The 27,932-nt window shown below is 45.9% G+C and overlaps 3 protein-coding genes across 3 annotated transcripts in view; 1 reads left to right on the top strand and 2 right to left on the bottom strand.

Annotated features, from left to right (window-relative positions):
- Positions 1 to 27,932, bottom strand: part of USPL1 (ubiquitin specific peptidase like 1) — a 422,463-nt gene that overhangs the window by 382,497 nt on the left and 12,034 nt on the right. The gene's annotated exons all lie outside the window — the stretch shown is intronic.
- Positions 99 to 27,918, bottom strand: LOC142404265 (uncharacterized). Its single transcript, XM_075490819.1, has 5 exons — positions 27,005 to 27,918; positions 26,466 to 26,690; positions 25,661 to 25,804; positions 25,162 to 25,262; positions 99 to 6,578 (listed from the first exon to the last, which is right to left on the bottom strand). Exons 1-2 carry the CDS (start codon positions 27,614 to 27,616, stop codon positions 26,676 to 26,678), a joined length of 627 nt encoding a protein of 208 aa, XP_075346934.1. The 5' UTR covers positions 27,617 to 27,918; the 3' UTR covers positions 99 to 6,578; positions 25,162 to 25,262; positions 25,661 to 25,804; positions 26,466 to 26,675.
- Positions 27,059 to 27,932, top strand: part of SLC7A1 (solute carrier family 7 member 1) — a 50,327-nt gene continuing 49,453 nt past the window's right edge. Inside the window, exon 1 of the mRNA XM_075490817.1 lies at positions 27,059 to 27,195. The gene's annotated coding sequence lies outside the window, so the exon portion shown is untranslated. The remainder of the gene's footprint in view (positions 27,196 to 27,932) is intronic.

Consider the following 27,932-nt stretch of genomic DNA (forward strand, 5'->3'; position numbering starts at 1 on the left):
AGACTCCATTGATCTGGACAGAGGTTCTTAAATAACGATTTTCCCCAAACAGAACTCCAAATAAAATTCCATTATTAAAACCTTAATTATTGCCTAAACAACTTTAGCTTAATTGCCAGCTCCAGCTGAGCAGACCCATTGGGATGTTAAGGAATTATGGCTAATGCAAACAGAGTTCCAATGTATTTCTTCACAATATTGTGTTAAGTAAAATCATTGAATTCCTCCAGTGTTATTTTAAAGAACTGCGTGTGATAAGTCAACTTGGTTATGTGCTCTGTGTGAAAAATTGCCAAATATCCCACAGGGCAAATATGAAAAAGCAGCAGAGAAGACATTCTGAAGAAATGAGACTTTATTGACTTTTTTGTCCCACCTTCAAAGGCCATCAATCAAATATTGTTGAAGACTGCAATTTCACAATTTCATTGCGATTCCAGAGGGTGGGTAGTAAAGTGAATCTCACGTTGGCATATCATGGACTATGTGATTTTTCTTTTTCGAACCAAAAAAGAAACAAAGCAAGAGAGAGAACAGTGATGGAGAGCAAAGAAACAATGAGAGTCCTTGATTCAGTCCCTCCTGATATCAATGACAGCTGGTGCTGGTCTATCACAAGGACAGGATTCACGCAGAAGAGCAATAAGATGGGAAAGCAAAATTCATCATCAGGGAAATTACTTCTGAGCAGATCAAGAAAATCTGGATCCCATACTTGGGTTGGTTTTGGTTTTTTTAAAGCAGAGAAATAATGACTAGTAACACAGGTATCTATTTAGTCTACAGCATATTTTTCTTGATCTTTTCTCCTTTGCAGTTGCCAAACACTGCTGTTCCAACAGATCAAAACTGAATAAGGGCTTTTACTCTGTGCCATATCATGTTTCTGTTTTGCAAGTGGTATGGCTTGAATAGAAAAACCAGCATATGATAAACCTATTAATTCACAGAGGACCACCCACTGTTGCAGCTGAAGTTCAACAGTAAAGCTCCCAGCGATGAGTCAGTGCACAGGAGCACAGCTGTCCTTCACGGGCCTCCACTCACCCACAGTTGCACCAGCTCTCCCCATCTATCTGACCATGAAGATTTAGGGTCTGCTCTACCACCTTGTTTCTACCATCCTCTCCAAACCTTTTAAAGTCCCAAAGCACACACTCCATTACTAGGGGCCACCTTTGATTATTCTCTTAGCCATACATCTCATATTTCAAGGGCCAGAAGTTTTCTTTTTCCTCGTAACTGTTTAGACTCCATATAGACTCTATCAACATCTTTTTATCTATTTATATCTATTTTTACCTATTGCCAGTGTAGTGCCTATCTCAAAGAACTTACTTACACTCAGCTTGAGAATAGAGATCCTTATCCTCCAGTGCCTTAAATGGCCTTGAGCTGTTAATTTTCAAAGACTACTATGAATGACACCAGGTGAGGATCTGACAGTGATAATTTACAGAAGCAATAATTTTTAGATGCAATCTCTTAAGTGAGTTTGTGATGTGAGCAACAACGGAAGAGGAGGAACTGGGGAGAGCTGCGTGCCAAGGAGGCAACAAGGGACGCCAAGGATGCATGAAATTGCATGTGGAAGGGTAAAACTGAGGAGGGGCCAGGCAATAAATAATGAGGTAGCTTGTCCTAAATTATAGCACCCAGCTGTGGGTGAATTGTTGCCATGAGGTGGTGTCACAGGTGAACCCAAAATGTGCAGGGGGCTTTAGAAGTTCTCCTGGGATCCTGTTTCCAGATGTTGCTTCTCAGGGTTTGGGTCCAGCTGGGGATGGGACGACATGAGTTCAAATGCTGCCAGTCATTGATGCTTCTTCCTGGAAGGCTGTGAAGAGCTGTTTTTCTTAACATTTTAAATGAAACGTCCTTGAAATGTCGGTAAGTGTGACAGTGTGATGAAAAGGATTTACAGCAGAGCTGCTTGGAATGTGTATGAGGGGACAATGACAAGCAAGGAAAGAAGGAAAGAAAGCAAGCAGAGTGAAAATATAGGGTTTATTTATTAACACAGAATTTAACATCCCAGTAACAATCCAGTTGTTCACTGTTACACCAGAATATGTTATACATCGGCGTCCCCTGCAAGGCTGTTTCTCTTAGCAGTGGGAGCCTTTCCTGCTAGACTGAATCTGATTTCCAGATTATCTTAATTACTTTCCAATTGAGTCAAGATACTGGAATGTTTCTTTTGGAATTGTCCAAAATGAGCTTTTTCTTCTTTTCTTGGAGAGTCACTTATATTTCTGTATAGAGTTCATGAAGTGGCTAGTCTTAAAATCTTCTGCAGCTGACTAGTTTCAGTGGCAGCTTTGCACACAAAAGGCTTTGTCCGAACAGACCCTTGGCACTGCTGTGGATGAAATGCATGAAATGATCCATGTGAAACTGCCCAATTAGACAAGTATTTTCCAGTAAACTTAAAGGAAGGAGAGTATCCAAGTTCCCTGGACAACTCTGACCAATTTTGCAGCTATTTCTGTGGTGACAGTGGCTGACGAGAAAGGAAGTGAACGATGGGGAGATGCATTGAGCAGCTAATCTCTGTCATGTCTTGATTAATACAACTGAAAGGCAGAAGCTGTAATTGAACATCGGGTCCTGTGCTGAAGTCACCAACAGACACATGCTTTGATGGGAGGAGAGCAGATAGGCCAAGCGGTATTTGGTATGTGAATATTGCTAAGTATTATATTTACCTAAGCATTAAAGAGAAAAAGAATTGGAAGAGAAAAATGGGCTCTTCTCTGGGTTTAAAATATTAAACAGAGGTTAAATGATTGGTTCTGAGCTCTGAAAAGCCTGCTTACATAAATCATTGACGAAGTGAAGACGTGAACCTTATTTAGTGTATCAGTTCCTGAAATGGGACGTTGGGCTTTTTACTACGGAAAAAACATTCCCTGAAAGTAACTGCTTTATCAGTCAGATTAGCACCATCCAAAGTTAACTCCCTACTGAAATCAGTGGTCCCTCGTGAGAGGTCCAGGACAGTACTTGGCTCTTGTGAGCAGTTGTCCTTCCTCATGCAGAGGTGCTTAAAACAGGGAGCATGTAGCTGGGTGACATAGCTTTAGTTCATGGGACTGGATTTATCTGTATGCTGGGGAATGAGCTGGTTGCTCTACTTTTGTACAAGCTGATTTATTTTGCATTCTTGTTATGGATGTAATTCCTTAAGGGGAAAGACTTCCCGACTGCAGTTATATTTGTTCTTATTACAGAGCCATTCCCCATCTCGTTGTGCTTAATTTACTTTCCTAATATTGTCAAGTTGCTCTCAAAATTAGAATCCAAGTTTTGATATACCAAAAATACCAAGCAGGACTCTCCAAAGTACAAGTAGTCTGAAGCCTGTGTAGAATCACCACCCTAGAGACTAGTGAATTACTGGAGAGAATTTTTTAGAAAAAGATAACGAATAATAGAGCTATTTTTGGATGTTCTTTTAAAATCAGTGGCTGTCTAAGAACGGTATCTTCTAGCACAGGCTTCATTGTAACTGGAAAATGGATCCGTCCACGGAGCTCAATCACACATATATCACACAGGCTGACAGCTCACATTCTATTACCTTTCTTTAAATGCTGCATTTCTGAGTGATAATTATTTCAATGGGTGACTATTCTAGTTTTGAGCAGTTCGAGGAATTTCTGATACGGGAAAGCAGGTGTAACTTTTAAAAACCTTTGCTTCATATAAATTTGCCCTATAATTGATTATATAAGTCTCTGTGATACAATCCCTAGAAAATTATCTGAGTAAAACCTATGGTTTTATCTCCTTTGAGATACTTAGATCCATTAGACAAGGTTCTCCATTCTCTCTTTAATTATTTGTTCTGGCAATAAAACCTTTGGTGGCTGTTTAAGAAATAAACCTGGAGTTCAAAAACTCCCAGTAGGAACTGTGGTGAATATAATTTCATTACACACAGCACAGAAAACATATTATTCTATTTGCTGAACCCTTTGTGGTCTATTGGGAGAGTCCTGGAACAGAGAGAGGAAAATGCGTCCTTCTATGGGTTGCAAATTGGATCATATCTAAGTTTTAATTTTGAGCTCTGAGACACCAGTGCCAAATGAGTCACTGGCCAGATGAAGAAGAAATACAAGACACTCTAATTTTCTTTTCTGTTTGCCAGTCTTGCCTGGGCCTTATTTTGGACATGGGACACACAGATGCTTGTATAAACCTCCTCCATTCTGCAGGGTACACAGAAAGCAACTGCCTGGGCACAGGAGCTCATATTTTGGTGGCCACTGGATGAGAAAGAAAGGCACAACCATGAAAGCTGTTCACACCATGTCTGTCGGGAGAGAGATTCCCATAAGGGGAAATGTCCCTGCCAAGCAAACTGCAGCAAGTGGATACCCAAGGAAGGAGAACATCTGCTTTTCAAGAACCACCATTGCATGGGAAGGCTCTGGGGCTACTGGTGCCTCTGCTTCTCATGGTGAGGACTGGGGCGGGGGTGGATATATCTGTGTTGGATGTTTTCCCGCTTACTGCCATTATGAGGTAGGGGATTACCCAAGGATTTTCCCTATTCTGTATGGTCACGAAGGCAGGTGTGCAAGTCTGTGATGAACACATTGGAAAAGGGGAGCTTCTGCAAACCACTGTGTTCCCTCCTTATGGTCATGGGGGAGGAGGGCAGATGGGTCAGGATCTGGTCTTGTCCTGTTTCTTATGAGCCAGAGAGGGTAGCCGGGACGAGGCAAGGCAAGGCAAGGTGTGGCAAGGAGAGGAGAGGAGTATATACTTTTCAGGTAGAAAATAAGACGTATGGGACCTCGACATTTTCGTTGACTTGTCCCTGAATGTACATATCAGCACCAAAGACTAAATTGGTCCATTTGGTATTCAGAAGGCCTGCAGTGTCCAAAATACCCATAATTTTTTTCCTATTCTGGTTACTTTCTTATTCCTGATGGATCTCTCTCTCTCTCTCTCTCCCAAGTTTGTGATAAACTGGAGTAAATGTATTGGTAAGAGAAGACAGCCTTCCCTGTCACAGTAGGACATGATAAGTCAATAATACCTTGTATTTGTTATCAGCTCCTGCTAGACAGACCTTCATAGTCTTCATTGCTGTCTCAATGTGCTCTGTGAACAGGGAGGTCTCCAATTCATGTGGCTAAAGTTGCAGCCTTTGTGAAAAGTCAGCTCTCCTCTGGCATGCTGTGTCTTGCAAAGATGGACTTTATGTGATTAAAACCGGTATTAGGAAAAATCCCACCAAGTGTGGCTGGCTCAGAACAGTGTGATACCAGTCAGACATGAAAAGACAGCACTGGCTGGTCAGGTGAAACAGGTCAGCTCCTCTTCATTGACAAGGACATTTGGAGAGGGCTGATTGCCTGAATGGTTTGGGCTCCTCTGTTGTTCCCAGACACCTGACACACAAATCTGGACACAGCTCAGAGAAGATGTCTGGCCCTAACGCAGTGCGTGGTTACAGACCAAGCACTCTGCAGTGCCTTGACATCCCCTGTGCAGCCCTGGGAAGGTTTCAGCCTTCACGATTCTTGGATGAGCAAAAAGTACATCTTTGTCAGCTCTCCAAGAGGACGGGTGATCTTTTGTCTGCATTCCTAGCTGAGACTCATTCAGTGTCCTGAAGGGCAGAGCTCCTTTCATCATGTTTCATCAGCTTGCTTTGCCGAGCAGGTTTCAGCCAACTTTTGATCTGTGGCTGGTAATGCAGTCCTAATTAGTCAGCAGCCAATTCTGCAATCAGATATCAGCCTTGGCTTCAGGCAATGGGCTTCTTGAGAGGGCACCTGCTGTGGCAAGAGTCTTACCCTGGGCTGCCAGGACCACAGGCTACTACCGCGTCATGCACATCTGGGATTCACTGCACTCCCAGTGCGAGCAAGTTGGGACATCCTGACCGGAAGAACTGCTTGTGGTCAGCTGAGAGAGCTACACAGAAACCTGTGGTGAAATCTCAAAAGCACCTAAAACACCCAGTCAAATGCCAGAATTGCTTTTCTTATCAGCAGATGTATTTTCTCTCTGTGGGATAGCATTCCTGAGGCATATGCCATCAGCCCAGTCTCACCATGTCCTTCTTTCTCAGTAGAAGATCTCTTCCATGTCATGATAACAGCACGTTTGTCCTGGCAGAAAACAGGTGAGCTCTAAGTAGAGCTAATGATCATCTTGTAAGGTAATTCCTCCTGTGCCCACCCTCACTTCTATTTCTGCAGTTCAGTCAAAGCACAGCAATTCAAAGATTGCAAGGTGCCAACCATTTTGGGATACCTTCTTTTTTCCAGTAAGTTGGTCACACCCAGATAAGAGTTCAGGTCCATGGTTCTGACAGATCCACGTGCTCTGCAGATGGCGTCAGCCGGCTCTTGCCAGGGGGGTACTGGGCATGGAAGTGAGTGCTTTCTCTTGTGAATCCACATCTGCTCATGTTCGGGTGAGTTCGGCTTCTTGAAACAGTCATGGCATTTTGCTCAGATAATCATGAAGCAACTAGACAATGAAGCCATGGACTAGGATGCGGTGATTGATGAAGATTACAGTGAGTGGCTAATTGTCTTTCCAAAGGTCTTGGATGCAAAAGAAATTTCAAAGAAGAAATATCTGCGTCTGCACCTTTGAATGCAGTTAGTAAGTGTTTAGAGAACAGCTCAGACATGAGAGAGTGACACCCACAAAATGCCATTGCGTTTAGCATCTTGTTGGCACCTAGTTTACCAGGGCAAGTGCATGCCTGGCTGCTAGCCTGGGCTAGACGTTGTGTTCCAGCTTTTCCTGATCTCTAAGTTGTCAGACAGACCCAGAGGGCTCTACCACCGGGATGAGAGTACCCACCAGGCAGGAGGCACACAACCAATTCACCATCTGGGACCATGCCATGGACCCATCTCCTTTTCTGAGCTTTATTTTACAGGGTTTATTTCGAGGAATATCAGATAGGCTTCGGTAGTAAACAGCCAACAAAGAAAGCGGATAATTTTCCTAATTGTTACCGAATCTCCTGGGTGGGAAGTGGGGGAAGGAGCAGAGAGAGGAATCTGCGTGTCACTGAGCCTGCCAGGCATGGCTGTTTGCGTTGGTATCACTGTTTTAAGTCTTGTGACAACAAAACATCACATTACAGCTCTGAAGAGGGCTGTGTGCTGTAAGGCAGCTCTTCTGCCGGAACTGAAGCTGTGCAGGGTCTGTTGGCCTGCCATGGCTTGCCTTTAGCTTCTCAGCTTGAGCTGGGATTCTCATTAAGCCTCTGTCATGCCTAGTTCTTCACTTAAATTACAGCTCAGCAGCAGCATTTAAAAGGTTTTAACTCAACAGATGTCTTCCCCTGTGGACACCATCTCAAACCATGCTGGTGCCCTGGACACTGATCCTGGCTGCAGGGACCTCTTTGGTACATATAATTGCCTGCCAACAGAGCAGGACTTGTCCTGAGACAGAAGAGATTTGTACATCTTCTCAGGAGTATCTGTCCTTATCGCAGTCTTGGAACAGACTGTCCCGTCTCAGTATGAAATCTCTCTATTCCAGTGATTTATCCCCTCCTCTCCCAACAGGCAGATGTGTGTCTAATGGCCCTTGTGTCCTTTATCACCTGAGCCATCGGAATAAGGCAGCTACCACTGCACCAGACGCATACAAAGGTTGTCTGGTTTTGCCTTACCATCAGTGCAGGCTGCTTTTAGCTTGTTTGGAAAAGCTGCTGCAGATGCAGGTTAATGCTGACATTTCTTTAACTGTTGGCGTCAAGTAATAACATGGTTGATGTTGCCTAGGGGATTAGCTGGACCCTGCAATGTCTCCTGCTGCTTCTTGGTGCTTTTGGCTTGTGTATCTGCTGTAATTGCTTTCCCTGGCATCAAATCAGTGTCAAGCTATGGCCTCTCTGACACCCAGTGATCTCTCTCACAGCAAAAAATAAAAATAATTCCTGTAACATTTAATCATGAAACCTGCTGGTGAACTCTCTGCACTGTGCTGGGGTGCGCAGAGCTGTGAAAGCTTCTTCAACAGAATCAACCTTGCACTGAGGAAAAAAAAATCCCATCTCTCATGAAATATTAATTCAAGTTGCCAGCATCAGCATTCTAGGATTTTGCTTTTTTAAAGTCATCAGGTTGAAGGAAAACATGTTTTCAGCCCTTGGCCCACCAAATACAGAACAGAGTTGTTTGTCAGCCTGATCCTTGCCTAAACTGCTTGAATCTTATTTTCCATTTGGTCTAATCATCCCCAGCCTTGAAATGTATTGTTTTGTAGCCAGTATCTGGCAGTGGGAGCACCCAGACCTCGCAGGCATTGTTAGAGCTGGGTTCCTGTGGAGACTGTTCAGAGAACTCTCTCATTCTCTTCCCAAGTTTGTTTCCCCACTGTCACCATATAGCGTTTTCTCATTTAAATAAAAGCTGCCCATCTGGTCTGGTGTCTGGAGTGTGCTTCTAGTCAGCTTTTAGCAAACCAGCCTGAGGAAGTGCAGCACTTTCTGGGAAAAATCCCAGCAACCCCTCCTCTCCACTAGCCAATAAATCAAAGCTCATACTCCAGCACCCTCTGGCAGGAGGGTGCAAAAATGGTATTACTGCAAAGGGGGAAGGAATCCCAGGAACACACAGAGAATAATAATAAGAGGAGACTCGTGATTAGGCATTCCTCAGCAATAACAGTGTTTTAGAGGCTCTTGCCAGAGCTACTTAGGGCATGCTGCAGTGCTGTGCAGAGGCTCCTGCTACACAGTGCTAAAAAGCTAATGATCAGCTAACGCTGAAGGGAGCAGCCTCTGTCAGCTGTCTTAGCTCTGCGTGGTTACTGAACACCACATGGTACCACATGTGAAATAAAATGGAAAACACCCTCAGTGAAAGAGGGAAGCCATTCAAGGAAAAGACACACACAAGGAGCTGCAGGCTCTGTGGCAGACACCACAAACAGAGACGATGCTTGTCATTTGGAAGGAGATGCAAACCTGCAGCAGCTCCGTCACTTTGCAGCATTGACAGAGGTTGCCAACAGCTCCAGAGCACACATGGATGATCAGTCCCAAACCAAACTGGTTATTTGTTTATTTTAAATTGGATACAGATGCCTGAACCAGCATGGTGACAGAAACAGTTTTATTAACACTGGAAGAGACACCATAGGTAACACAAGACAGGCAGTAAACCCTAGAGACTTCATGAACTAATCTTTACAAGGAAGGGTGTGAAATGCAAGCTCAGATAAGTACCAAAGTGAATGTAAATTTGTTACATTCAGGAATGTGTATGTGCAGGAAACTGAATCTCTTTATTATTTGGGAAATCTTACATGTTGGATTTCAACAGAAAGGATGGGCACCGAAGAGAGAGGAGACTGAAAGAAGTGAGAGATCAGAACTGGGGAACATACCAAATCCTCTGCTGATGGAGAGATTTCAAAGGATTCCTGTAAACGTGTTGGAAGGGAGCGATTTCACTGCATGCAAAGGGAATGTTTTCTTAAGGGTATACTTGATGCCAGATATTTTTCTGCACTTGACACTCCAGCATCAGCAGGTCTCTGGCAAGGCCGTAAAAAAACAGCACAGGTTTGTTCACATTCAGCACTCTGGGAGAGATTATTTTCTCCAACTACCACTGAATTTGCATTCAGCAACCCAGATGTCATCAGGCCAACGAACCATCTTTTGTTTTTCTTACTGCGGGGAGGGATGGAGATTGCCCTCACACGTCTTTTAAAAAGCACATCAAGCAAACAGCTATCTGGCATAGTACTGGTAAAGCTGATGCTACATTTGGGGTAAGAACTTGACACAAGGCCCCTTCATTCTGAATTTTTTCCTACTAAGACCTAGGAAAACACAGTAGAAGAGATTGTGCCAACACACCAAGACACTCTGACACCAGCCGGCACACTTAGGCTAAAGCAAAGTGATGATAATGGAAGACAGCTGCAATACGCTTGTCCTACCGGAAAGAAAGATTTACGGAAAAATGTGCCACATCTTCCTCAAGCAGCACCTGGAAGCTGCACAATGCAGAGATGTCTGAAAAAATGGGATGCAAATCTTATTCAGGTGGAGAAACTGAAGGAATCACTTGAAGTCCTGCTGTAAGGGCAACAGCAGATTGGCTGAGATAGCTGTGGGCAGAGACAGGGTTTGTCCAGGGGGCAGATATTTCAGCACAAGTGCCAACGCATACACCTCAGAAATGAATAGGACATTTTAAATCAGTGAGGTTGTTTATTTATGCTGGAAGCTATGCATTATGATCATCTCGATTGTTACTTGCTTTTACATTTGGCTTGGGAAAAACAGGCGTGGAGAGCTGCCTTTTCAAGGGAGCGTGGCAAGAGCTGGGCAGGAGGAGCTGTGCTTGCAGAGATGTGTCACGCAGCCCAGAGCGGCTGGATGTCAGGCTTTGAAAGGAGCGTGTCCCTGCCAGTGCCCTTTGCTAGGACTGACTGCAGAACGTATTTAGCTTTCTACGATTTAAATGTAAAAATGACTGCTCTGTGACTCAATTAATAGCTCCTGTGCTCCTGGCCAGCCTCTCTCCCTTGAAGGGCAAAAGGCAGCTCTCTGTGACTATTAATGCTCCTGTAATGCTGCAGACTTGTTCTGATTTTCGTGATGTGGCACTCCAGAACCACGGTGCTGAGCCGATGCTGGCATCCCAGCTGGCTCTCCTGGACCTGCCTACCCACTGTGCTCCCTCTGCCAGGGCAGCATGTCGTACATCCCCTTCCTCAGGGACAGAGGAAGGGCCAAACTCTTCTCTTTGTTTTGGAGGAAAATTGCTACCATTTCTGATAGAACCGAAGTTACTAGGAATCGATCCATTGCCTCTGAGAAAAGTGTCCCAGTGGACACCCATCTCCTCTCCAGGCAGTGGGACCCACTCTTGACTTCCACGAGCAATTCTTTGCCACCCCACCGCGTGACTCTGGGAAAGGATCTGGTGCTCCTCCTGTCCTTGCAATGCGTGGTCACCAAAGTGAACTGCTCCGACTGTGTCCTGCGTCCCTGCAGTCCCAGGACATCCACAATCACTGCATCATTGGGCAGGAATGCGGTGGCTCCACGGTGAGTGCCACAGGGACAGCGCTTGCTGAGGGACAGTGATGGTCTTGTCAGGCTCAGTGAACCCTGCTCAAGGTCAAGGCCATGGGCCAGGCGGTGGGCCTCCAGAGGCATGGGCTTTCCCAGTGATGGAGACGTGTTTTCACATAACACTTTTTTGGCTTCCAAAGACCAGGAGAAACAGACTTGTTTTGGGTGAAAACATTGCCTAGGGTGATTAGGTATTTTCTGACTGAATTTCACTTTGCCACAACCTGAGAAAGGAAATGCAATGGGGGAAGTTAGAGACCGTGAACACCAAGCTGCTACATTTCAGAGACGGCGAGGGTCCAAGAGGACAGGGCAAAGATCAGAGCAGCCTCTGCTGTCAGACAGACAACAGTTGTTTATTGAGAGAATGGCAGATGATACTGTACTCTGGAGAAAAGTATTAAACACTATCAATGGGAGGGGAAGGCTGGGGGATTTCTAGATGGCACCACAACTGGGTGGAACATAGTAACTCCTCTGGGAAAAACCATAAACAACAGCCAACCACCATGACGTCTCAGGGGACTGCATCCAAGATCTGTGCATTAAAATAAAGCCATATTACAAACATAGAAGTGGGAAGTAAATGGCTAAGAACGTCCAAAGTCTCCTAATGCTGCAGAGGAATGGGTCACATTAGGAAAGCATAAAGAGAAATCACCACATGCACATAATTCCATGCTGCATTTTCATTGTCATCCTCAAGTTTCCTGCAAGGGTAGCACTTTCTCCCTGAAGACTGCATGAAACGTTCCTTCTCAATTTCCTAGTTGGAGGTAACCATCTCAGAGTGGGAGAGGGAGACAGAGGAGAGGGGGTGGGGGAAATCCATAAGCAAGTAGAAGGCACAAATTTTGCAGGAAGGGTGGTGAGCAGAGATACTGGAAACATGTTCCTGTCTGGGAAAGACGTCCATATCTGCTTCTCACTGCTTTGGTATGGTGCAGCCTGGGGGATGGAGGGAACAGAAGGCAGCAATCTCAAAGGTGCTAGCTTGGGAGAGACTGGTTTCAGGCCGCAGCTGATCTAGGCCAGTTTACCCCACACCAGAAGGGCTGTGAGATTCTAAAGCAGAGGAGAAGGTACAGGCCTGAACTGTCTCATCAGGGCAGGGTTATTGAATACAGAAGAAGAAAGATAAGGTCTGAAGGGTAGGAAAAAGCTAAACAAGCTACCTGAAGGAGAGGATCTCCTCTGCAGCTTTTGAGCTTATCTTTAAAGACTCAAGAAGGGACAAGAGCAGGGTCCTTGCAGGGCCACCTCCAGCAATGCTGAAAGCATCCTTACTCACTGCTGGTGGCCGTACCCAGGAAAATGTAGGACCTTGTGCAGCAACAAGCAGTAAAGAAAGACCCCCGCTTTTTGACCCCTGGAAGAGATGTGGACAGTCAACCAAAACTGAGGGGCTCCCAGCACCCAGCCTATGGAGCAGCTGTTGAAATAGAAAGGGATGTGGAGTGCCTGGAAGCACAGACCACTGCAGACACTGAAGAGGAAGGAAGGGTGATGCTCCTTCAGTGATGGGGACTGCAATGACATATACGAGGTGGCTTTGCCCAGGTACGGGCTAGGATGACCAGGAAGACTGGGAAGGTCCAGGCTGCTGAAGGTTGTCCAGAACAGAAGGTGCCTGGTTCAAGGCATGGGAGATCTGTAGACACAGGGAAAGGTACTGGCCACATAAGGCTCTTTGAGGGAAGGATTTTAATTGTGGGAATGCCTTGGTGTGCTAAAGGTGACACTAGAAGGAAGGATGAAGCAAAGAAGAAAGCAATGAGATTTGAGATCCCAGGTGGAAGGTTTGCTGGAGGTATCAGAGGAGATAATCTGACACCTCTTAGGGTAGGGGAGGTAGTGTAAGTCTTTTCTGAGAGCTAGGCCAGACCGTGGACCTGAAAGGATCTACTTTTCCAGAAAACTGAAACAGTTTTCAGAAGGACAGCAGGGTCTAGGTAGGGGAATGCAGGCAAAGAAAGAGCGGTTAGCTCAGAGGAATAAAGATCTGATAACCAAGAACAGACTGCAAATTTGTAAGCCCAAGTAATACATGGCTTACGTGTGTGAGGTCCAGCTGCAAGGGGCAAGAATCTGAGCTGTGGAGGGCACTGACCCCACTCCTTATGGAGCAATGGGAAGAGCAAAAGGATATATCTAGATGGGGTGTAATTTTTGTGGGGGAGAGGACTGACATATGTCAAATTTCAAAGTCCATGTGTCCTCTGGTACAATTAAGCAGGTTCAATTAAAAGCTGCAGTAATGACTTCTTTTGCAGGCAATACGCCATATTTGGGAACCTTTGAATATGGAGGAAGATGCTCTTCACTCAGGAGCGTTCTTCAAGGCCACATCCAGGGAGACTGCTCTCATGACACCAAGAGCCAGCCTTGGGACAGTTTGATTTCTGCAGATGCCCCACTGTGTTGTCCACGCTGGAGGTGTTAGGAGGACCTGGAAGTCTCTCTGCTCAGCATCTGACCTGGCCAAGACTTGGGAGACTGCATTAGTCCCACCAGCACCTTTCAAACTGTTTGTGTCTTGTTTAAGCCAACCTAAACACCTGGTCTCACCAGAGTACAGGCTTTGGGCGGGAATGGTTTTTCCCCTTTACATGTTTACTGAATTGCATCATGGGTGTGACATAATTTCTGGTTGAGACGTACAGCCACCACCTCTAAAGAATGCAAGTGCTCAACAGCTTACAGGGGTCGGGGTTTTCTCTTCGCTTTATTTTCATGTCAATAAGGGGGAGTTTGTAAGGGTTTTGTTGGGGAATTTCTCCATCAGCCCAACGGGAAATTCCACCTTGGCTGGAGAATGTGGAAAGAAACTAAGATCTAGAGATATTTTGGTACCAACATCCCACTGAAGTCATGGGATTTAGGTCTCCAAATGTCCTTGTGGGTTGGTTCGTCCTCGGGGAGAGGAAGATTTTGGGGCGGAAGGTCAAGCCAGGGAACAAAGGGGCTGTCCTCCTTAAAAACAGCAGTGACCACTGTTAAAGAAGCCCTCCATAAGCCCTGGGGACCTCAGGATAGGGGAGGCCTGGGGTCTGGCTCAGGGGGTTGTCTGAGGAGAAGGTGAAGCAACACCCCCAGCAACACCCACTGCTAGCCAAGGCCTGAGCCCCGCGGGGCAGCCGCCCTTCCCGGGCTCAGGGTGGGGGCTGGAGGTCTCCCTCCCGTCCCTGCTCGGCACGGCTGCTGCCCGGGCCTCCCCGCCGCGGGGACGGACGGAGGCCGCGGAGCCAAGGCCGCGCCGCGGCCCCGGCCCCGCCGGAGGCAGGCGGCAAGGCCCCGGCGGGCCGCACGGGGGCGCCGCAGGACGGCGCCTGTGCGCGGGAGCCGCGGCTGCGGGCCCGGCCGGCGGGAGGCGGCCTAGGGGCCCCGCGCTGCGGGCGGGCGGCGGCCAGGCCCGGGCCTGCGGGGAGCTGCTGCTGCTGCCCGTTCCTGCCTCACAGATTCCTGGGGGTTCAAGGTGGAAGCACGCCCTTGATCGCGACATGGTCCAGTCGGGACCCAGTTCACGGTTTTCTAATAATTTGCATTGTACTTACTTAGCACAGCAACAGTGGGCACAGTCACGGTCTCCTCGCTTGCGCCGTGGCTTTCCCGGCTTTTTTTCACAGACCTTGGTCACATGCCCAGAAACCATCACAGAGACCAGTTGCAGAGGGACAGTATGAATTTGGCTTATCATGGGTTATCAGGAGAGATGTGGAAATTAAGCAAGGCCACTAGTTCCTTCCCTACAGAGGATGCGTGTGGGGCCCGACCATCAAAGTCAGACGTGTCGTCCTGTTCAAGAAGGGGCTGTATCTAATTCGGGTAGGAAGGCAGAAATAACAAAATCCATGTATTACTGCAAGGAATGAGCTGGGATGTATATGAGCAAGATGATGGGACTGTAGAAACAAGATTTGATTATGGAAGAATATGCCACATAAAAACACCTGTGGTGGCTCAGACTGAGTCTTTGTCCTGCGAAGTACTATGCTTCCAGCAGTGGCTATGAGGAGGTGCATAGTGAAAAGTAAGAGCAGTGCAAGTATAAATATAAATATTCGCTGTACTCCCCTGGGAGTACTCTCCCATTTCCACATCTTTTCAGTTCAGGGGATTTCCCGAGCCCGACATAGTTTATCTGTAGCTCTGACAGATCCCTCTGCCAAGCACTTGTCCCGTGCTCCTGCACACGTTTTGCATCTTGAGCACCATTTGCTGAAGGGCTCCATGGACCCACCAGGCACCACGAGGAGGGCTGTGCCCCTTCTTAATTTTGAAACTGTCTTAATGTCAGTTGACAGCTCCTGGTTCTTGTTCTGGAAGAGACGTGAACACCCTCTCTATTGACTCACGGGATCCACATTTCCCACTCATTATTTTGCAGCTCTGTTAGCATGTCTTCTGAAGTCAGTTATCTCTTTCTGAAGCTGAACAATTCAAGCCTACTCAGCCACTCCTTAAATGTAAATCATTCCATGTCTTTAATGTTCATCCTGCTCTTCTCTGAACCTTTCAGGTTCTGGTATCTGCTTTTGGGGATGTGGGCACAGTTCTCAAGATGTGAGCAAACCAGAGCCGTAGCAATGCTTTCTGTACTGTTCTCTCTTCCTTTCCCAATGATCCCCTAAATTAGATTTGTCTTCTTGATCATTACTGAATGATGATACAGTGACAGATAATAAAGAAAACTGAGACAAAGCAGGAAGAAAACAGAATGAGTTGAGTCAAAATCCTCTGGGAAAGGATGATGAAGGGGAAAAACAAGATGGTGTTAGAGGCCTCTCTTATAAAACCCTAGACCTTTAATGCCTCTGTTTAATAACTGTTTAATATCAAGAATAAATATTACTGTGAATTGTCAATATGCAAGAGTTTAATGGTCCAGCTACAACCAAGAATAAAGGGATGTGATATTACACTTGCTTATCCCACAAGCAAAAGGGGATGTATTTTGGAGGTAGTTTTAGTAGTGAACACATTATAGAAGAACTAGTTACAGTAAATAATTTTGGATCAGAGTGTTGATAGCATTTAAATGGAATGGGAAAAGGATAAAAAATATCTTTCTGGGTTTTGGTTTTTTTCACAGGGAAAATTTCAAGAAATTTAAGAAAAGCAGTGAGTGGAGTTAACTGGTTTGACAAGCTCAGGGGTTGCATATGAAGGAGTATAAGAGTTTACATCAGAGGTAGAACATCTTTCTGGAATTTCCATGCCAAGCAAGGGCAAAATGAATAAGGACGTTCTCCAGAGTTACCTGGATGAATGACTGCCCAAGGAAGGATGCTAGGTGTAAACAGTCTATGGGAACGGATAAAGAGGTCAGTTGGTCTAGGCAGCTATGTTTTGAAGGTTAGAAAACGTAGGAATTCAAGTGCCAAGTGCCAAAAGTCAAGCTGAGTTAGACCTTGCAAAGATCTGTGAAGATAAGTGCTGAAAGGTTTGGTAACTGTATAAATAGAAACAAAATTTAAAAAGGAGGAAGTAGGGCTGCTGTGTACAGAGTAGGAGGCTGAGATCAAACACAGTATTTGGATCACACTTAGATCAAGGGCCAGACCCAAGAGGGTATGCAGGGCTGTAATGCCAGGAAGTTAATTTGGCTCTGGGAACAAAATTCACAATGCTGAGGAAGACGTCTTATTCCTTTGTATAGTAAATGAGAGAAAGTTACATTCCCAGGACTAAAATCTACCACAACTGATGTGGTGTGTGAGCTGCTCATGAGGAAATGCTGAAGACACCTCTCCAAAGCTCTGTCTTGACTGGTTCTAGGTCTGTAACAAAGCTTCAGCCTCTCTGGCTACACCTATGTTAATAAATAAGACGTGGTGAGGGTCCAGGATGGAGTACCAGTCCATGATTGCCCATGCTGTTTAATAGTTCCTGCTACTGATACGGTCTGTGCAAGACAGCCCTTTGCCAGGCAATGCCTGGGCACAGTTCATGAGACAGCATGGGATTGCTCTGCTCAGTGAGCAGTTTGGAGGTGGCCACCTTGCTTTGGACTTGTTTTGAAGAAGAAGAAGGTTATGCTGTGTGGATGCAAGCTGTGCTGTGCAGTTTGCCCTCAAGGACAGAAACAGGACACAACCCATCTTATTTAGTAACATAAGTCTAGCCTCTGAGATTGGGATGATCTAAATGACTGAGATGTTACCGAGATAGAATCATAGAATCATAGAATAGTTTGGGTTGGAAGGGACCTTTAAAGGTCATCTAGTCCATCTCCCTGCAATGAGCAGGGACATCTTCAACCAGATCAGGTTACTCGGGGCCCTGTCCAACCTGATCTTGAATGTTTCCAGGGATGGGGCATCTACCACCGCTCTGGCAACCTGTGCCAGTGTTTCACCACCCTCATTGTAAAAAATGTCTTCCTTCCATCTAGTCTGAATCTACCCTCTTTTAGTTCAAAACCATTACCCCTTATCCTATTGCTACAGGCCCTATTAAAAATATCCAAGATATCTTGGATGACCTCAGTCAGGTACCGTTAGGGGCCATTAACCACTGGATAACTGGTTTTTTCTTAAACTGGTAGGAATCCCCTGCATAGTATATTCAAGGTTTCTTGTACATAACCTAATCTTAGACCCTTCTCAACTTAACGTGCTCTTGTCTGACTTGCTGGGAGAGTTCTCTAGACAGCAGGATGTGTGGCACTTTATATCCACCCATTTAACCAGAGCCCCTGGGTCCAGAGGAGTACAAGATTCCTGTGCGAAAAAGGAGAGCAAGAGAGGGGCAACATGGCACTTTCTCTGTGACAAAGGCAGTCAGATTGGCAGAGGGATTCTTGGGGTTCAGTTGCTGCTTTAAAAAGCCCTGCCAGCACCATCCGAACTCAGCACTCACACTTTGTGTTAGTTCTCCAAGTGCTCCTGGTGTAAGTGGGTCTTCGGTACTAGCGGGAAGGTGGGGGTCATTTGATCAGATGGCATCTGAGTTAATCAGCCTCCATAAGTTTGGAAGAGAATTAGGACCACTGCTCTGAATGCAGAAGCCTTTACTCAACTGAAGTTCCATGTTAGGATGCCAAGTCCCTCTTTAGATTTTGTCCTAACTGGACAGCAGTTCCAGCAATGATATTGACAAGGGCAAATCAGCATTGCTGTTGGGATCAGGGGTGTGCACAACTGATGATGAAACTGTTAGAAAAGAAACCACAGATTTTAATGTACGCTAGCTGAAAAGCAGATCACCTCCATCCCAGAACTGTGAAAAGATATGAGCACGTATTTGAAAATCTGGAAGTAAAGATTTTTGTAACAATTTTTTTTAAATTAGGGATGGTACCACAGGACTGAATGAATAGCAGCCATGGGACTCTGATTTTAGTAGTACACAAGATATTAAGACACATTTTGAAGTAAAGGTATACAGAGGTATGGATTTAAATGAAAAATGGAACGCAAAGGCAAGCAAGTTCGGAAAAGGAGACCATTTGGTCTAGCTGATTAAAGCAAATAACTTCCTAGACAAGAGAAATGCAGAATATCTAATCTAGTTGGACTGCAGTAAAGTAAATGATACAGTGATATCTTGGAAACTGGCTGAACTGAAGAAAGGGTTAGTACATGAACTAAGTGGCAAGGAAGGTGAGAGGCGGTAAGGAACTAATGAGAAGGGACGTGACGTTGACTGTGTTGAAAGAGGACTACTGACCTGGAGGAAAGTTACTAATGGAGTTCCTTCAGGATCTATCTTGGGATCAGTTTTATTTTGGTATTTCTTTTAATGGATTTAGCACCAAAAAAAATAGTTTGGGTTGATAAAAACTTGCTTAGATCAAAGTTTGGAGATATCAGAAAGTGAACAGCTTGGAGTTTCTGATGATAGTTCTATTGATTTGACTGGGAACCTTCAGTTCTATTGATTTGACTTCATCCTATGAAGAAAGGGACTTACTAGATGGAACAGTGCTTGTTTTTTTATTGCTATAGCACCAAGAGACTTAGCCACAGTTGTGTAGCATCATGGTGGATCAGAGGTGGAAATCAATCTGTAAATACTAAAAGGGATATGAGGACCTGCAAAGCCTTGTGCAGTACAGACCAGCAGATGCTGTTTGGTACAAATTACAAAGAGAGATAGTGAAGGGCTGCAAAGAGAGAATCATGAGGTCAATACACCAGGCTAGGAAGGGGTATATTTTTGCAGCATTTTGGTTGGGTATGAGCAGGGCATGCCAGAGTTTGTCAAGGCACAAGAAAAGGGTGTTACAACAATCAAGGAAAAAGATAGGAAAATAAAAGTGTAAGAAATCACATGTCACTGGCTTCAGTCCCTCCCAGTTACAAGAAAAAAATTCTTCAATTACCAGCATCATTTGTTCCAGGAGCACAAAGAACACCCAGTCAACAACTTCACACACGCACACAAAGTAAACACTGGTGCATGCTGTAAACCACAAAGCACCCTTTCCCTCTGCTTCTAGTTTCCCAGCTGAGAGTTTTACCTGTGGAGAGGGAGGGGGAAAACCACTTCACTGAAATGTGGACAAAAAAGAATCTGCAGGACTTGGATGTAGCCTGTGAGCTCAGAGCAAGGGTATTAAACTGTTTCTTCTCCAAATTCAGTTGAAATTTGTCAGGGTACCACTGTAGATGAGGAGGCAAACTGGAGCTGGAAGGACTTTCTGTGGTTTAAATAATTTAGTTCATCCTAAAACACAGTTTTGGCCAATTTAGAATTCTTCCTATGCATAATTCTGGGCTTAAATTTATTTGGGTCTTGAGACATACGGAAACAAAAAAATATTTACAATCTCTCACCTGTAATTCATTCATTAATGCATTTTTTTGAGATACTGAAGATCCATAGATCTATGTGAGGATGACTTGAACCAATAGTTTTAATCTTAGGGCTGACCCTCACTGGAGAAATGCTTTATCTCTGAAGTTGAACTTTGGAATGCTTCTTGCCTGGCCCTACTATTCTTTGTAAGGGAAAAAACCAAACCAGACAGCTTTTGGCTCCTCTTGAATCCTAACTTTAAATAAATCATAGGAATTACATTTGCTCTTGTTTGCTTAGGAAAAGATATTATAGGATTTGATTCTTCCTCAACCCTGGAGGAAGATGGTTTCCACTAACAAAGAGCAGGACAAAGGTCTGGCCAAGTAGAATGGACAAATCCCAGCATATAATTTGAGGTGGAAATTCAGGTTAAAAACCACTCAATGGGTACTTTACATTGAGTTCAGCAGAGTCAGGCATGTCTCTTCAGGTGGTAAAATGAATGTTTTATCCACTTAACCATAAATCAAGACTCTGACATGTTCCCAGGAGAGGTCAAATGGCCCTTCTCAGGTATCTTTGTCTCCAGCACACGGAAGAAGAGTGTGACAAGGTGAGTCCTGCAACAGACTGTGATGAGGGTCCTTCTGGGGTGAGGCTCCTCCCACACGGCATGGCTTGTCAGGAACCAGCTGTACTTGGTACAGAGGGAAGAACGTCTAGTCCTGTCCTGCCAATGACTGAGCTACGTACAGGGTCAGCTACAGAAGAACGGGGTCCAGGAGGTGATCAGCTGGAGTTTCTTGCTGTGCGTATGAGATGTGATGAATCTGCTAAGTGTAACATGATTTATAGGATGTCAGAAGTAAGGCTGTGGTCAACTATGGTAAGACTATATAGCTCTATGGTTTGTAGGTCTTGAATACTTTATTTCTGAGGATTTATTTTTTACTGGTTTTAAATATGCAATTCAAATTTCACTAAAAAAACCACCAAAATTTCCTGAAAATGAAAACTAAACCACCTGTTCCGCAACACATGGAAAGTCCATTTGAATCCAGCCTATTCCTCAACTTTTTAATAAATGTACAAAGCCTAAAGGACAACATACGTCACAGACACTGCGGTTTTCCCTAGAAAATTGTCTTAGCATTTCTCAGTATCCTCTGGCATGCCTGGATGTAGCCTTTTTTGCGCTTCGCCTGTGAGTGATATCATTTCACAGCTTGGAAAATGCTAAATGACTTTGCCAGAAACAATGATCTTTCAAGACCAGAAAGTACAAAAGTCTTTTTCATCTCTGGTGCTTTCAGAGAGCACAAACCACATGACTTATACTAATAATTTCCAATAATGTCATGGCCTGCTTCCCCCCAAATAAACACGAGGTTCTGAAGGAAGTTCGCTAGACCCATTAAATCCTAATGGGAAAAAGAAAAAAAAGAGGGAGAAGATGAATGAGAAAACTAGCCCAAGCGTATTAGCAGGTGAAAGAACAACTTTGTTAAGAATGGGACTAACCCAAAGCAGTAACAGGATGTTAGCTCTGGTTATTTTAAGAAAAGATCACAGAGAAAAGGGTGGGATTGAGGGTGGTGGCTTCAGATAAAAATTGTCTGTAAATGAGTGTGAAAAGCCTTACGTTACACCACCACCTCCCACAGCTTTGGCCGAGCGCATTCCAAGGCATCTCTTTAGATTTATAATAAAATCATGAAAATGCATAGAGCACACTTCTCCTTGCCATTTCACCGTCGTAAATCTGGAGCGACTCCATTCTTGGCAGTGACATCTCTCCTTGTTTTCAGCATTGCAGGAATAAAATTTGGCCGAGAGGACTTTAAAATCCACCGTCTGATTCAAAGGTGACCTCTTGGTCCAGCTCTTGTTGCATCAGCTTTGTCTGATGCATCTCCTTTGATTCCTGAGTCCCTGAACTAGCACCGAATTCATCAATGCACAAGCAGTGAAAAAAGAAATGGAATAAATCAGAAGGGATGAAACATCAGAGTATCACTCTGGCCAAAGCAGGAAAGAAGATCCTCCCACTGAAATGGAAATACCTGTTTGTAATTATCCTTCAATAATTTTATTTGCCAGCAGTAAGGCTGAATAACTTGGAAAGGAGCAAGTAACTCCCACAACCCAGCAAGAGGAGGAAAAGAGACAGATAAACAGATGATCAGGGTTAATTTGATTTATTCTGTATGTTGCAATAAGGTGCATTTTAAAACTGCTTTAGAGACTCTTCTTACCTGTGACTAGGATACATCAGTGAACCTGCTATTAATTACAAACGTAAGGGTGACTAAAATGTCTACATTGAGCATCACTTTCCTGCAACACAACATACATCCCCAGTTGGGACTGGGAGGTCCAAGGGTGGAATTCCACCCTCCAGCCCATGTACTGTCTTGGTGGGCTGCAATGTAGCTTCTCTGCAACCAACATGCTGGAGCCTTCAGGACAGAGGTTTCTGCCCCAGGGGACAAGTACTCAGCTTATGCCAACTGAGCGGCACCTAGCAGGACTGCTGCCAGAGCATATCAAGAGAGGCATTTATGAGAGAGCATCTGCCATCTCCCGGTAAGATTCAAATGCTGTGGGAACTGGGAGGGACCACCTCACCCTGAGTAAAGATACTACCAGCATTTTGGCTCTTTGAAAGGCAGCATCTCTTTGTTCCAATGCTTTCTTCTGGCACGCTTAGCTCTAATTTGAAAAAAGGAAAATCCAGCCTGGCACACTGCTCTTGAAAAGCAGGAGAGCTGTGTTTCAGCCCCTGAGCATGGGAAGTGGGCGAAGCTTCCAGACCCTCCCCTCTTGTTCTGATGTTTTACCTCCAGGGCACACACTGTACACAACTTTGGAGGTTGCGGTGCCTTCTGCTAGAGGGCAGGGCCTAGCTCCTCTCTCTAGCGTCATGCAGTTGGCCGTTTTGTGTGTGCTCAGGAAGGGAAGGTATTCAGTTGTTGCTGTAGCCATGGGAGTTTCCCACCCACATGATGCTGAGAGAGCCCAGACTGAGGTGGTGCCTGGCCTTTGCGAAGCCAAAGCTTCTGAAAAGCCCATCCACCTCCGCATTCTTTCAGTTTTCCCTGTTACACGTTCTCTTACATCTTCACATGTGGCTAGATAAATTCTGCAGGGAATGTTCAATAGCTTAGTCACAGTAGCTCTGCCCACCCCATTGCCTTTTTTATCATGCTCTTGTGGTAGACAAGACAGGATTAATCTTACACTTACTTTCACACATCTAGGCCACATCTGCGCTCTTTAGTTAAACAGGACTAGGGCGTGTCCCTAAGCACTGTTCTACAAGCAGCCGTGTTGACTGCTTTTATATTAGACTGCTAAGCTTGCCCAAGACAGAAAATGCTTATGGAACAGAACGTTTAATGTCCACGCTACTAAATCCTCTTACCCTCCAAAACAGGGTGGTTGTATGTAAACAGGGAATGGCCACAGGTTTGTGCTAACAGCTCTTGTGTCTAAGGATTATTTGGGACACTCTTAGTTGGCATGGGTGAAAACTGTGCCGTGGGCCTTCTAAAAAATTTAGCAAAAGGGTGATTAAGTGCCATGAATATTCCTTAGCTTTGTTTAGCTTACAAGTGTAGATGGAGTCAATGTCACACTGTTTGTGGGGTCGCTGGCGCAGTTTTGGCCTGGAGCAACTAGCACTGTCTTGAACAACACATAGGCATGTTTTGGAGGATGGTATGGGCCAAGGACTATTCCCAGTAGGTGGCTGGGATGCAGCCAGGTCTTTCTAGATCATGATTCATCTGCATCATAATCTTTTAGGCATCTTCCTCAGAATGAGATGAGAAAAGGTTCAAGATGAGGATGATCAAAAGCATGAAATGGCTTCCATGGAAAAGGTGACTAAGTTGGCTGGGACTTCCCAGACTAGAAAGGAATATCTTGTTAAATATGTATTTGATAAAGACATACAAAAGCCTGCAAACCACAGAGATGGAAGTAGGGATCAATTGTTCACTGTCTTCTCCAGTGCAAGAAAAAGAAAGCTAGCAACTAGCAGGTTCAAAAGAAACAGAATGGTGTAGTATTTTAAGCTACATGTAGTAAAGCAGTGGAATTTTTTGTCATGGGATGCTGTAAATGCTAACACTTTGCATGAGATCAGGGGAATCTGGAGAATTTAATGGAAAATGAAGGACATAACGGCTGCTACATACAAGGACACCATTTCTGTTTCAGTTGCAAATTGCTGGAGATCAAGAGAGTGTTCTAAGGAAGTGTCTTCATGTGTTTGCTTTATCATAGTTTCCCTGCAGATCTGCTTGGACTGTTCTCAGGAACAGCATATTGGTCTACATGGACTATTGGTATGGTCCAGGCAGCTGTTCTTAAGATTTATGAGTTGTGCTCCACAAATGCCTGCTTTTTTGCATTGATTATAAGAGAAGCTATTATGACGTGCTCAGGTGGAGATACCTGTACCATAGATGCCTAAGGTTAGGGGAGATGGATCTCTTATATCTATGACTGCCACTGTATCCAGATGTCCCTCAGGGTTTTTAACCTGCTCCCCAGCATAGCCTGGATGAAGCTAAGTGGTACACAACCAAAACGCTGAAGGCGATGATAATATCACCTCTCAATTAAACAATGACAGGTGGTACCGGAGCAATCAGTAGTGGTATTTCATTCATGTAGCTTGTTTTATTTCATGGTGGCCTTCTGTCAGAAATCTCAGCCTTAGAGTTAATGCCAGAAAAAGGCTGAGCTCCAGGAGTGAACGCTAGAAAGGAGTTCTGGAATGGGACTAATTTTAATTAATTGTGGTTGTCTGTAATACAGATATCAGCATCTAAGTTCATTGCTGCAGGCTCACTCTAGCGTTGGGGAGTAAAGTAGAGACTCCCAGGGTGATATTCAGCTGACCTGTTTTAGGCTTCTCCTTGTCTATTGGCTATGAAGTCTGCTTGGGGGAACTAGCTTGGATGTGGACAATTCCACTTGCTCAGCTCTTGGTGTTGCCACATCTTCTCCAAGGAACCTGAACGGCAGAATGAATAACCTTTCCCTTCCTCCCTTCCTTCCAGTCCATTCCTTTTGTACTGCACAAAGTTCACATAACCCGAGAGAGCGCACCATGAAGACTGACACCTGGCACCTCCCACCACCAAGCTCTGAGCACACAGCTTCAGTCCTCCTCAGTTTTGTACAGGTGTTACCTTTGCAACCCCATCAGCAGACAGGACTTCCTTTATAAGTAGCCAGGATGCCTACATAAAGCCTGACCGTGAGACATGACCAGTCTGTGCCAGGTCTGCAGCCTGTCCTTTACTCACCTGGATGATCACAGCAGGAAGGTCCAGGATAGCAGAGAACACAGGGAGTAATGCCATTCCTGGGTTCCACAGATTAAAATGAACTAGGATGGGCTGACCAGCTGCTTAATAAAAATGCAACGAATGATTAAGGTGCAATGAATTACTTTTAAATACAGAATTTCTTCATTCTAGCAAAAAGAAAAGAAAACCCAGAACAACTGCTTCATTGGGTTTTGGCCTGTTTTTTGTACCTGGTGTTCTTGGGTACCTAAGCTTGGCATAAAATAAGGTTTTCTTTTTGCTGAACAATTTTAGGAGCCATAATCTCAGACCACCGCTCTCGTTATTTATGCAACCACACCTATTAATATGCACAGGAGATGAACCAGGGCTCTATGGCAGTGACAGGCAGAAGTGGACTGCAACATGACAGGTATAGCTGTTCGTCTCACATGGAGCAGCTGTTGAAGAAACACTGCAGCGAAACATCGTTCGAAGGCTTTCTCTGAATGCTTACCCCAAGACATGCTCCAGGCTTCCCCAGCCTTTCCAGTGGACAATCGTTAATGAGTATGGTGCGGTCATAACTGATATTAAGCAATTTCGTTATTGTTTACGCCTTTGCCTGCTTATTCACTGAAGGACTTTTCTACTGTTCTGCCTTTGTTCTGGAAAAGAAAAACAACTCCTTCAGCTTTTCATTACTGAATGTGTTTCTTATCAGCCTTTTTTACAGGATTCCACCAAGTAGGTGTATTTCTTTACCATTAAATGTCAAAGTAAGCACAGTACTCCAGCTGAGGTTTCACTGTTATTGATTACAGTTTCATAATTACTTTCTACATCCTACATACATTTCCATTAAGATGCTCTACAAGAAAGATACAGTTGTTTTGGGGTTTGGGTGGGGTTTTTTTTGTTTGTTTGTTTGTTTTTTCTCAGTAGTACCAGTAGTACCATGCAGTAGTCTCACATGACTTTTGGGATCCACTGTAATCTCCAGACCTTTTTCTAATTGGCTGCTCAGCCAGCTGTTCCCCACTGCTTATTTGGTTTTCTTTCCTAAACTATCACTCTCCTCCTTTCTAGAATTCCACTATATTTTGGACAGTTTCTTCAAGATCTGTGTTCATATGCTGTCCTATCCTGCAGCACACTTGAAACTTTTCCCGTAGTGGTCTCACCACAGACCTTATGAATGGTAATGGAAATGGGATTTAAGCAAGCTCGGCACAGACCCCATGCTGTTCCCCTTCCAACATCCACAGATAGTTTTGGCTGTTTGCCCCAGTTTTGGGGGCAGCCGTGGCAATTCCATCAACCGCATATTTCCTTGGTTGGGGGCATGGTGCTTCATGGGAGGCAATGTCAAAAGCCTAATCCAGGTCCACCAGTGTCCACCTTTATCTTCTGCATCCATTTCATCCTGGCATCCCTTGGTCAGCCATGTTCTGCAGATGTCCATCGGCTGTCAGAGCATGGCAAGCAGTACGGCTGAACGGATGGTTCAGTCCAACCCAGCCCCTCAGTTCTCATTCCCATAGAGTCTGCGGGGAAAAAAATAAGTAGGTTTTCAGTCCAAGCTGAACGAACGGTATGAACTGTTTCCCTGTAACCTGCCTTTGAGGAACAAGCCCCTTCTTGCTCCGCAGAGCTGACCTCCTCCCTGTCCCTTGGCCACGCGTGGCCATGCCCACCCACGCGGTTCGCCGGTTACATGCTTAAACCTGGACGTTCCCGCGCTCTCCTCCGGCGCTCCGCCTGGTGATGCGCTTTCCCCCAGGGGCTGCCGGCCTTCCGTGGCCCGACCTCCCCCGACCCCCCCGGGCCGCCGCCCGCCTCCCCGCACGCCCGGCGTTACCGAGAGCCTGCCCAGGCGGTGGGGCCGCGCCTGGCTGCCGGAAGGGCCCCGGCGCGGCGGCCTCGCCCGCCCGCCTCCCCATTCATTGGTGTAAAGCGGCGGCGGGGAGCGCGGGGCTGCCGTGGCCCGCGGCGCCGCCTCGCCTCCCGCCTGAGCCCGCCGGCGCCGGGCTGCCCCTCGGCGGGGCGCGGGTGAGTGCGGGGCGCGGGGCTGCCCTACGGCGGGCGGAGCGGAGCGGGCTGGGCCGGGCCGGGCAGGGCCGGGCCGGGCGGGTGGTGGCGGCGGCGGCAGCAGCAGCAGCGGCCCCGCGCGGGGCGTCCATTTTGCATGATGCAACCGGGGCGGCGTGGAGGGCTCCCCGGGCCGGACCGTCTCCCCTCCCGCCAAAACAGGCGCCCCTCTATTTTCGGTCCGTGGCTTCCTTGCGCCCGCGGTCCCCGGCAGGTCCCTCCCGGAGCGTAGCTGGGAGCCATCCCTCGCCTCCCCCTGCCTTTCTCCCTCCCCGCGCTGGCGGGGCTGCTCTCTGCTGAGGGAGGGAACCCCCAAAATGCCGGGGCCGCCCGCCCGGCGCGAAAGGCCTTTGCTTGGTGCGGGATTGGGACCTGCCATCATGGGCTCTCGGAGCGTGGGCCCCCGTGCCAGCGACGGCGGGCATTGCCGCCTCCAGCCGCGCTTTCCCTCTTCCAGAGCAAGCAGCAAGCCAGGGCAGAGTTGCGAAAGTCATATAAGCGCATGCATGTTCCCCAGCTAACCCCTCTTCTTGCTTATCTTTGCTTTGCAAGATGAGCAGCGCCATAGAGACCATGCTTTGCCGGGAGGTGAAGGCCTAGGTGTCAAGGAGAGAAACCCTGGGCCGTTTCCCTGATGGTCTTTCCATGTCGAAGGTGGTTCCTGAGTGACTGCCACGCTGTGCTTTGCTTTATCTTTC

Source organism: Mycteria americana, chromosome 1 (genome assembly GCF_035582795.1).
Source record: "Mycteria americana isolate JAX WOST 10 ecotype Jacksonville Zoo and Gardens chromosome 1, USCA_MyAme_1.0, whole genome shotgun sequence".
NCBI classification, from domain to species: Eukaryota; Metazoa; Chordata; class Aves; order Ciconiiformes; family Ciconiidae; genus Mycteria; species Mycteria americana.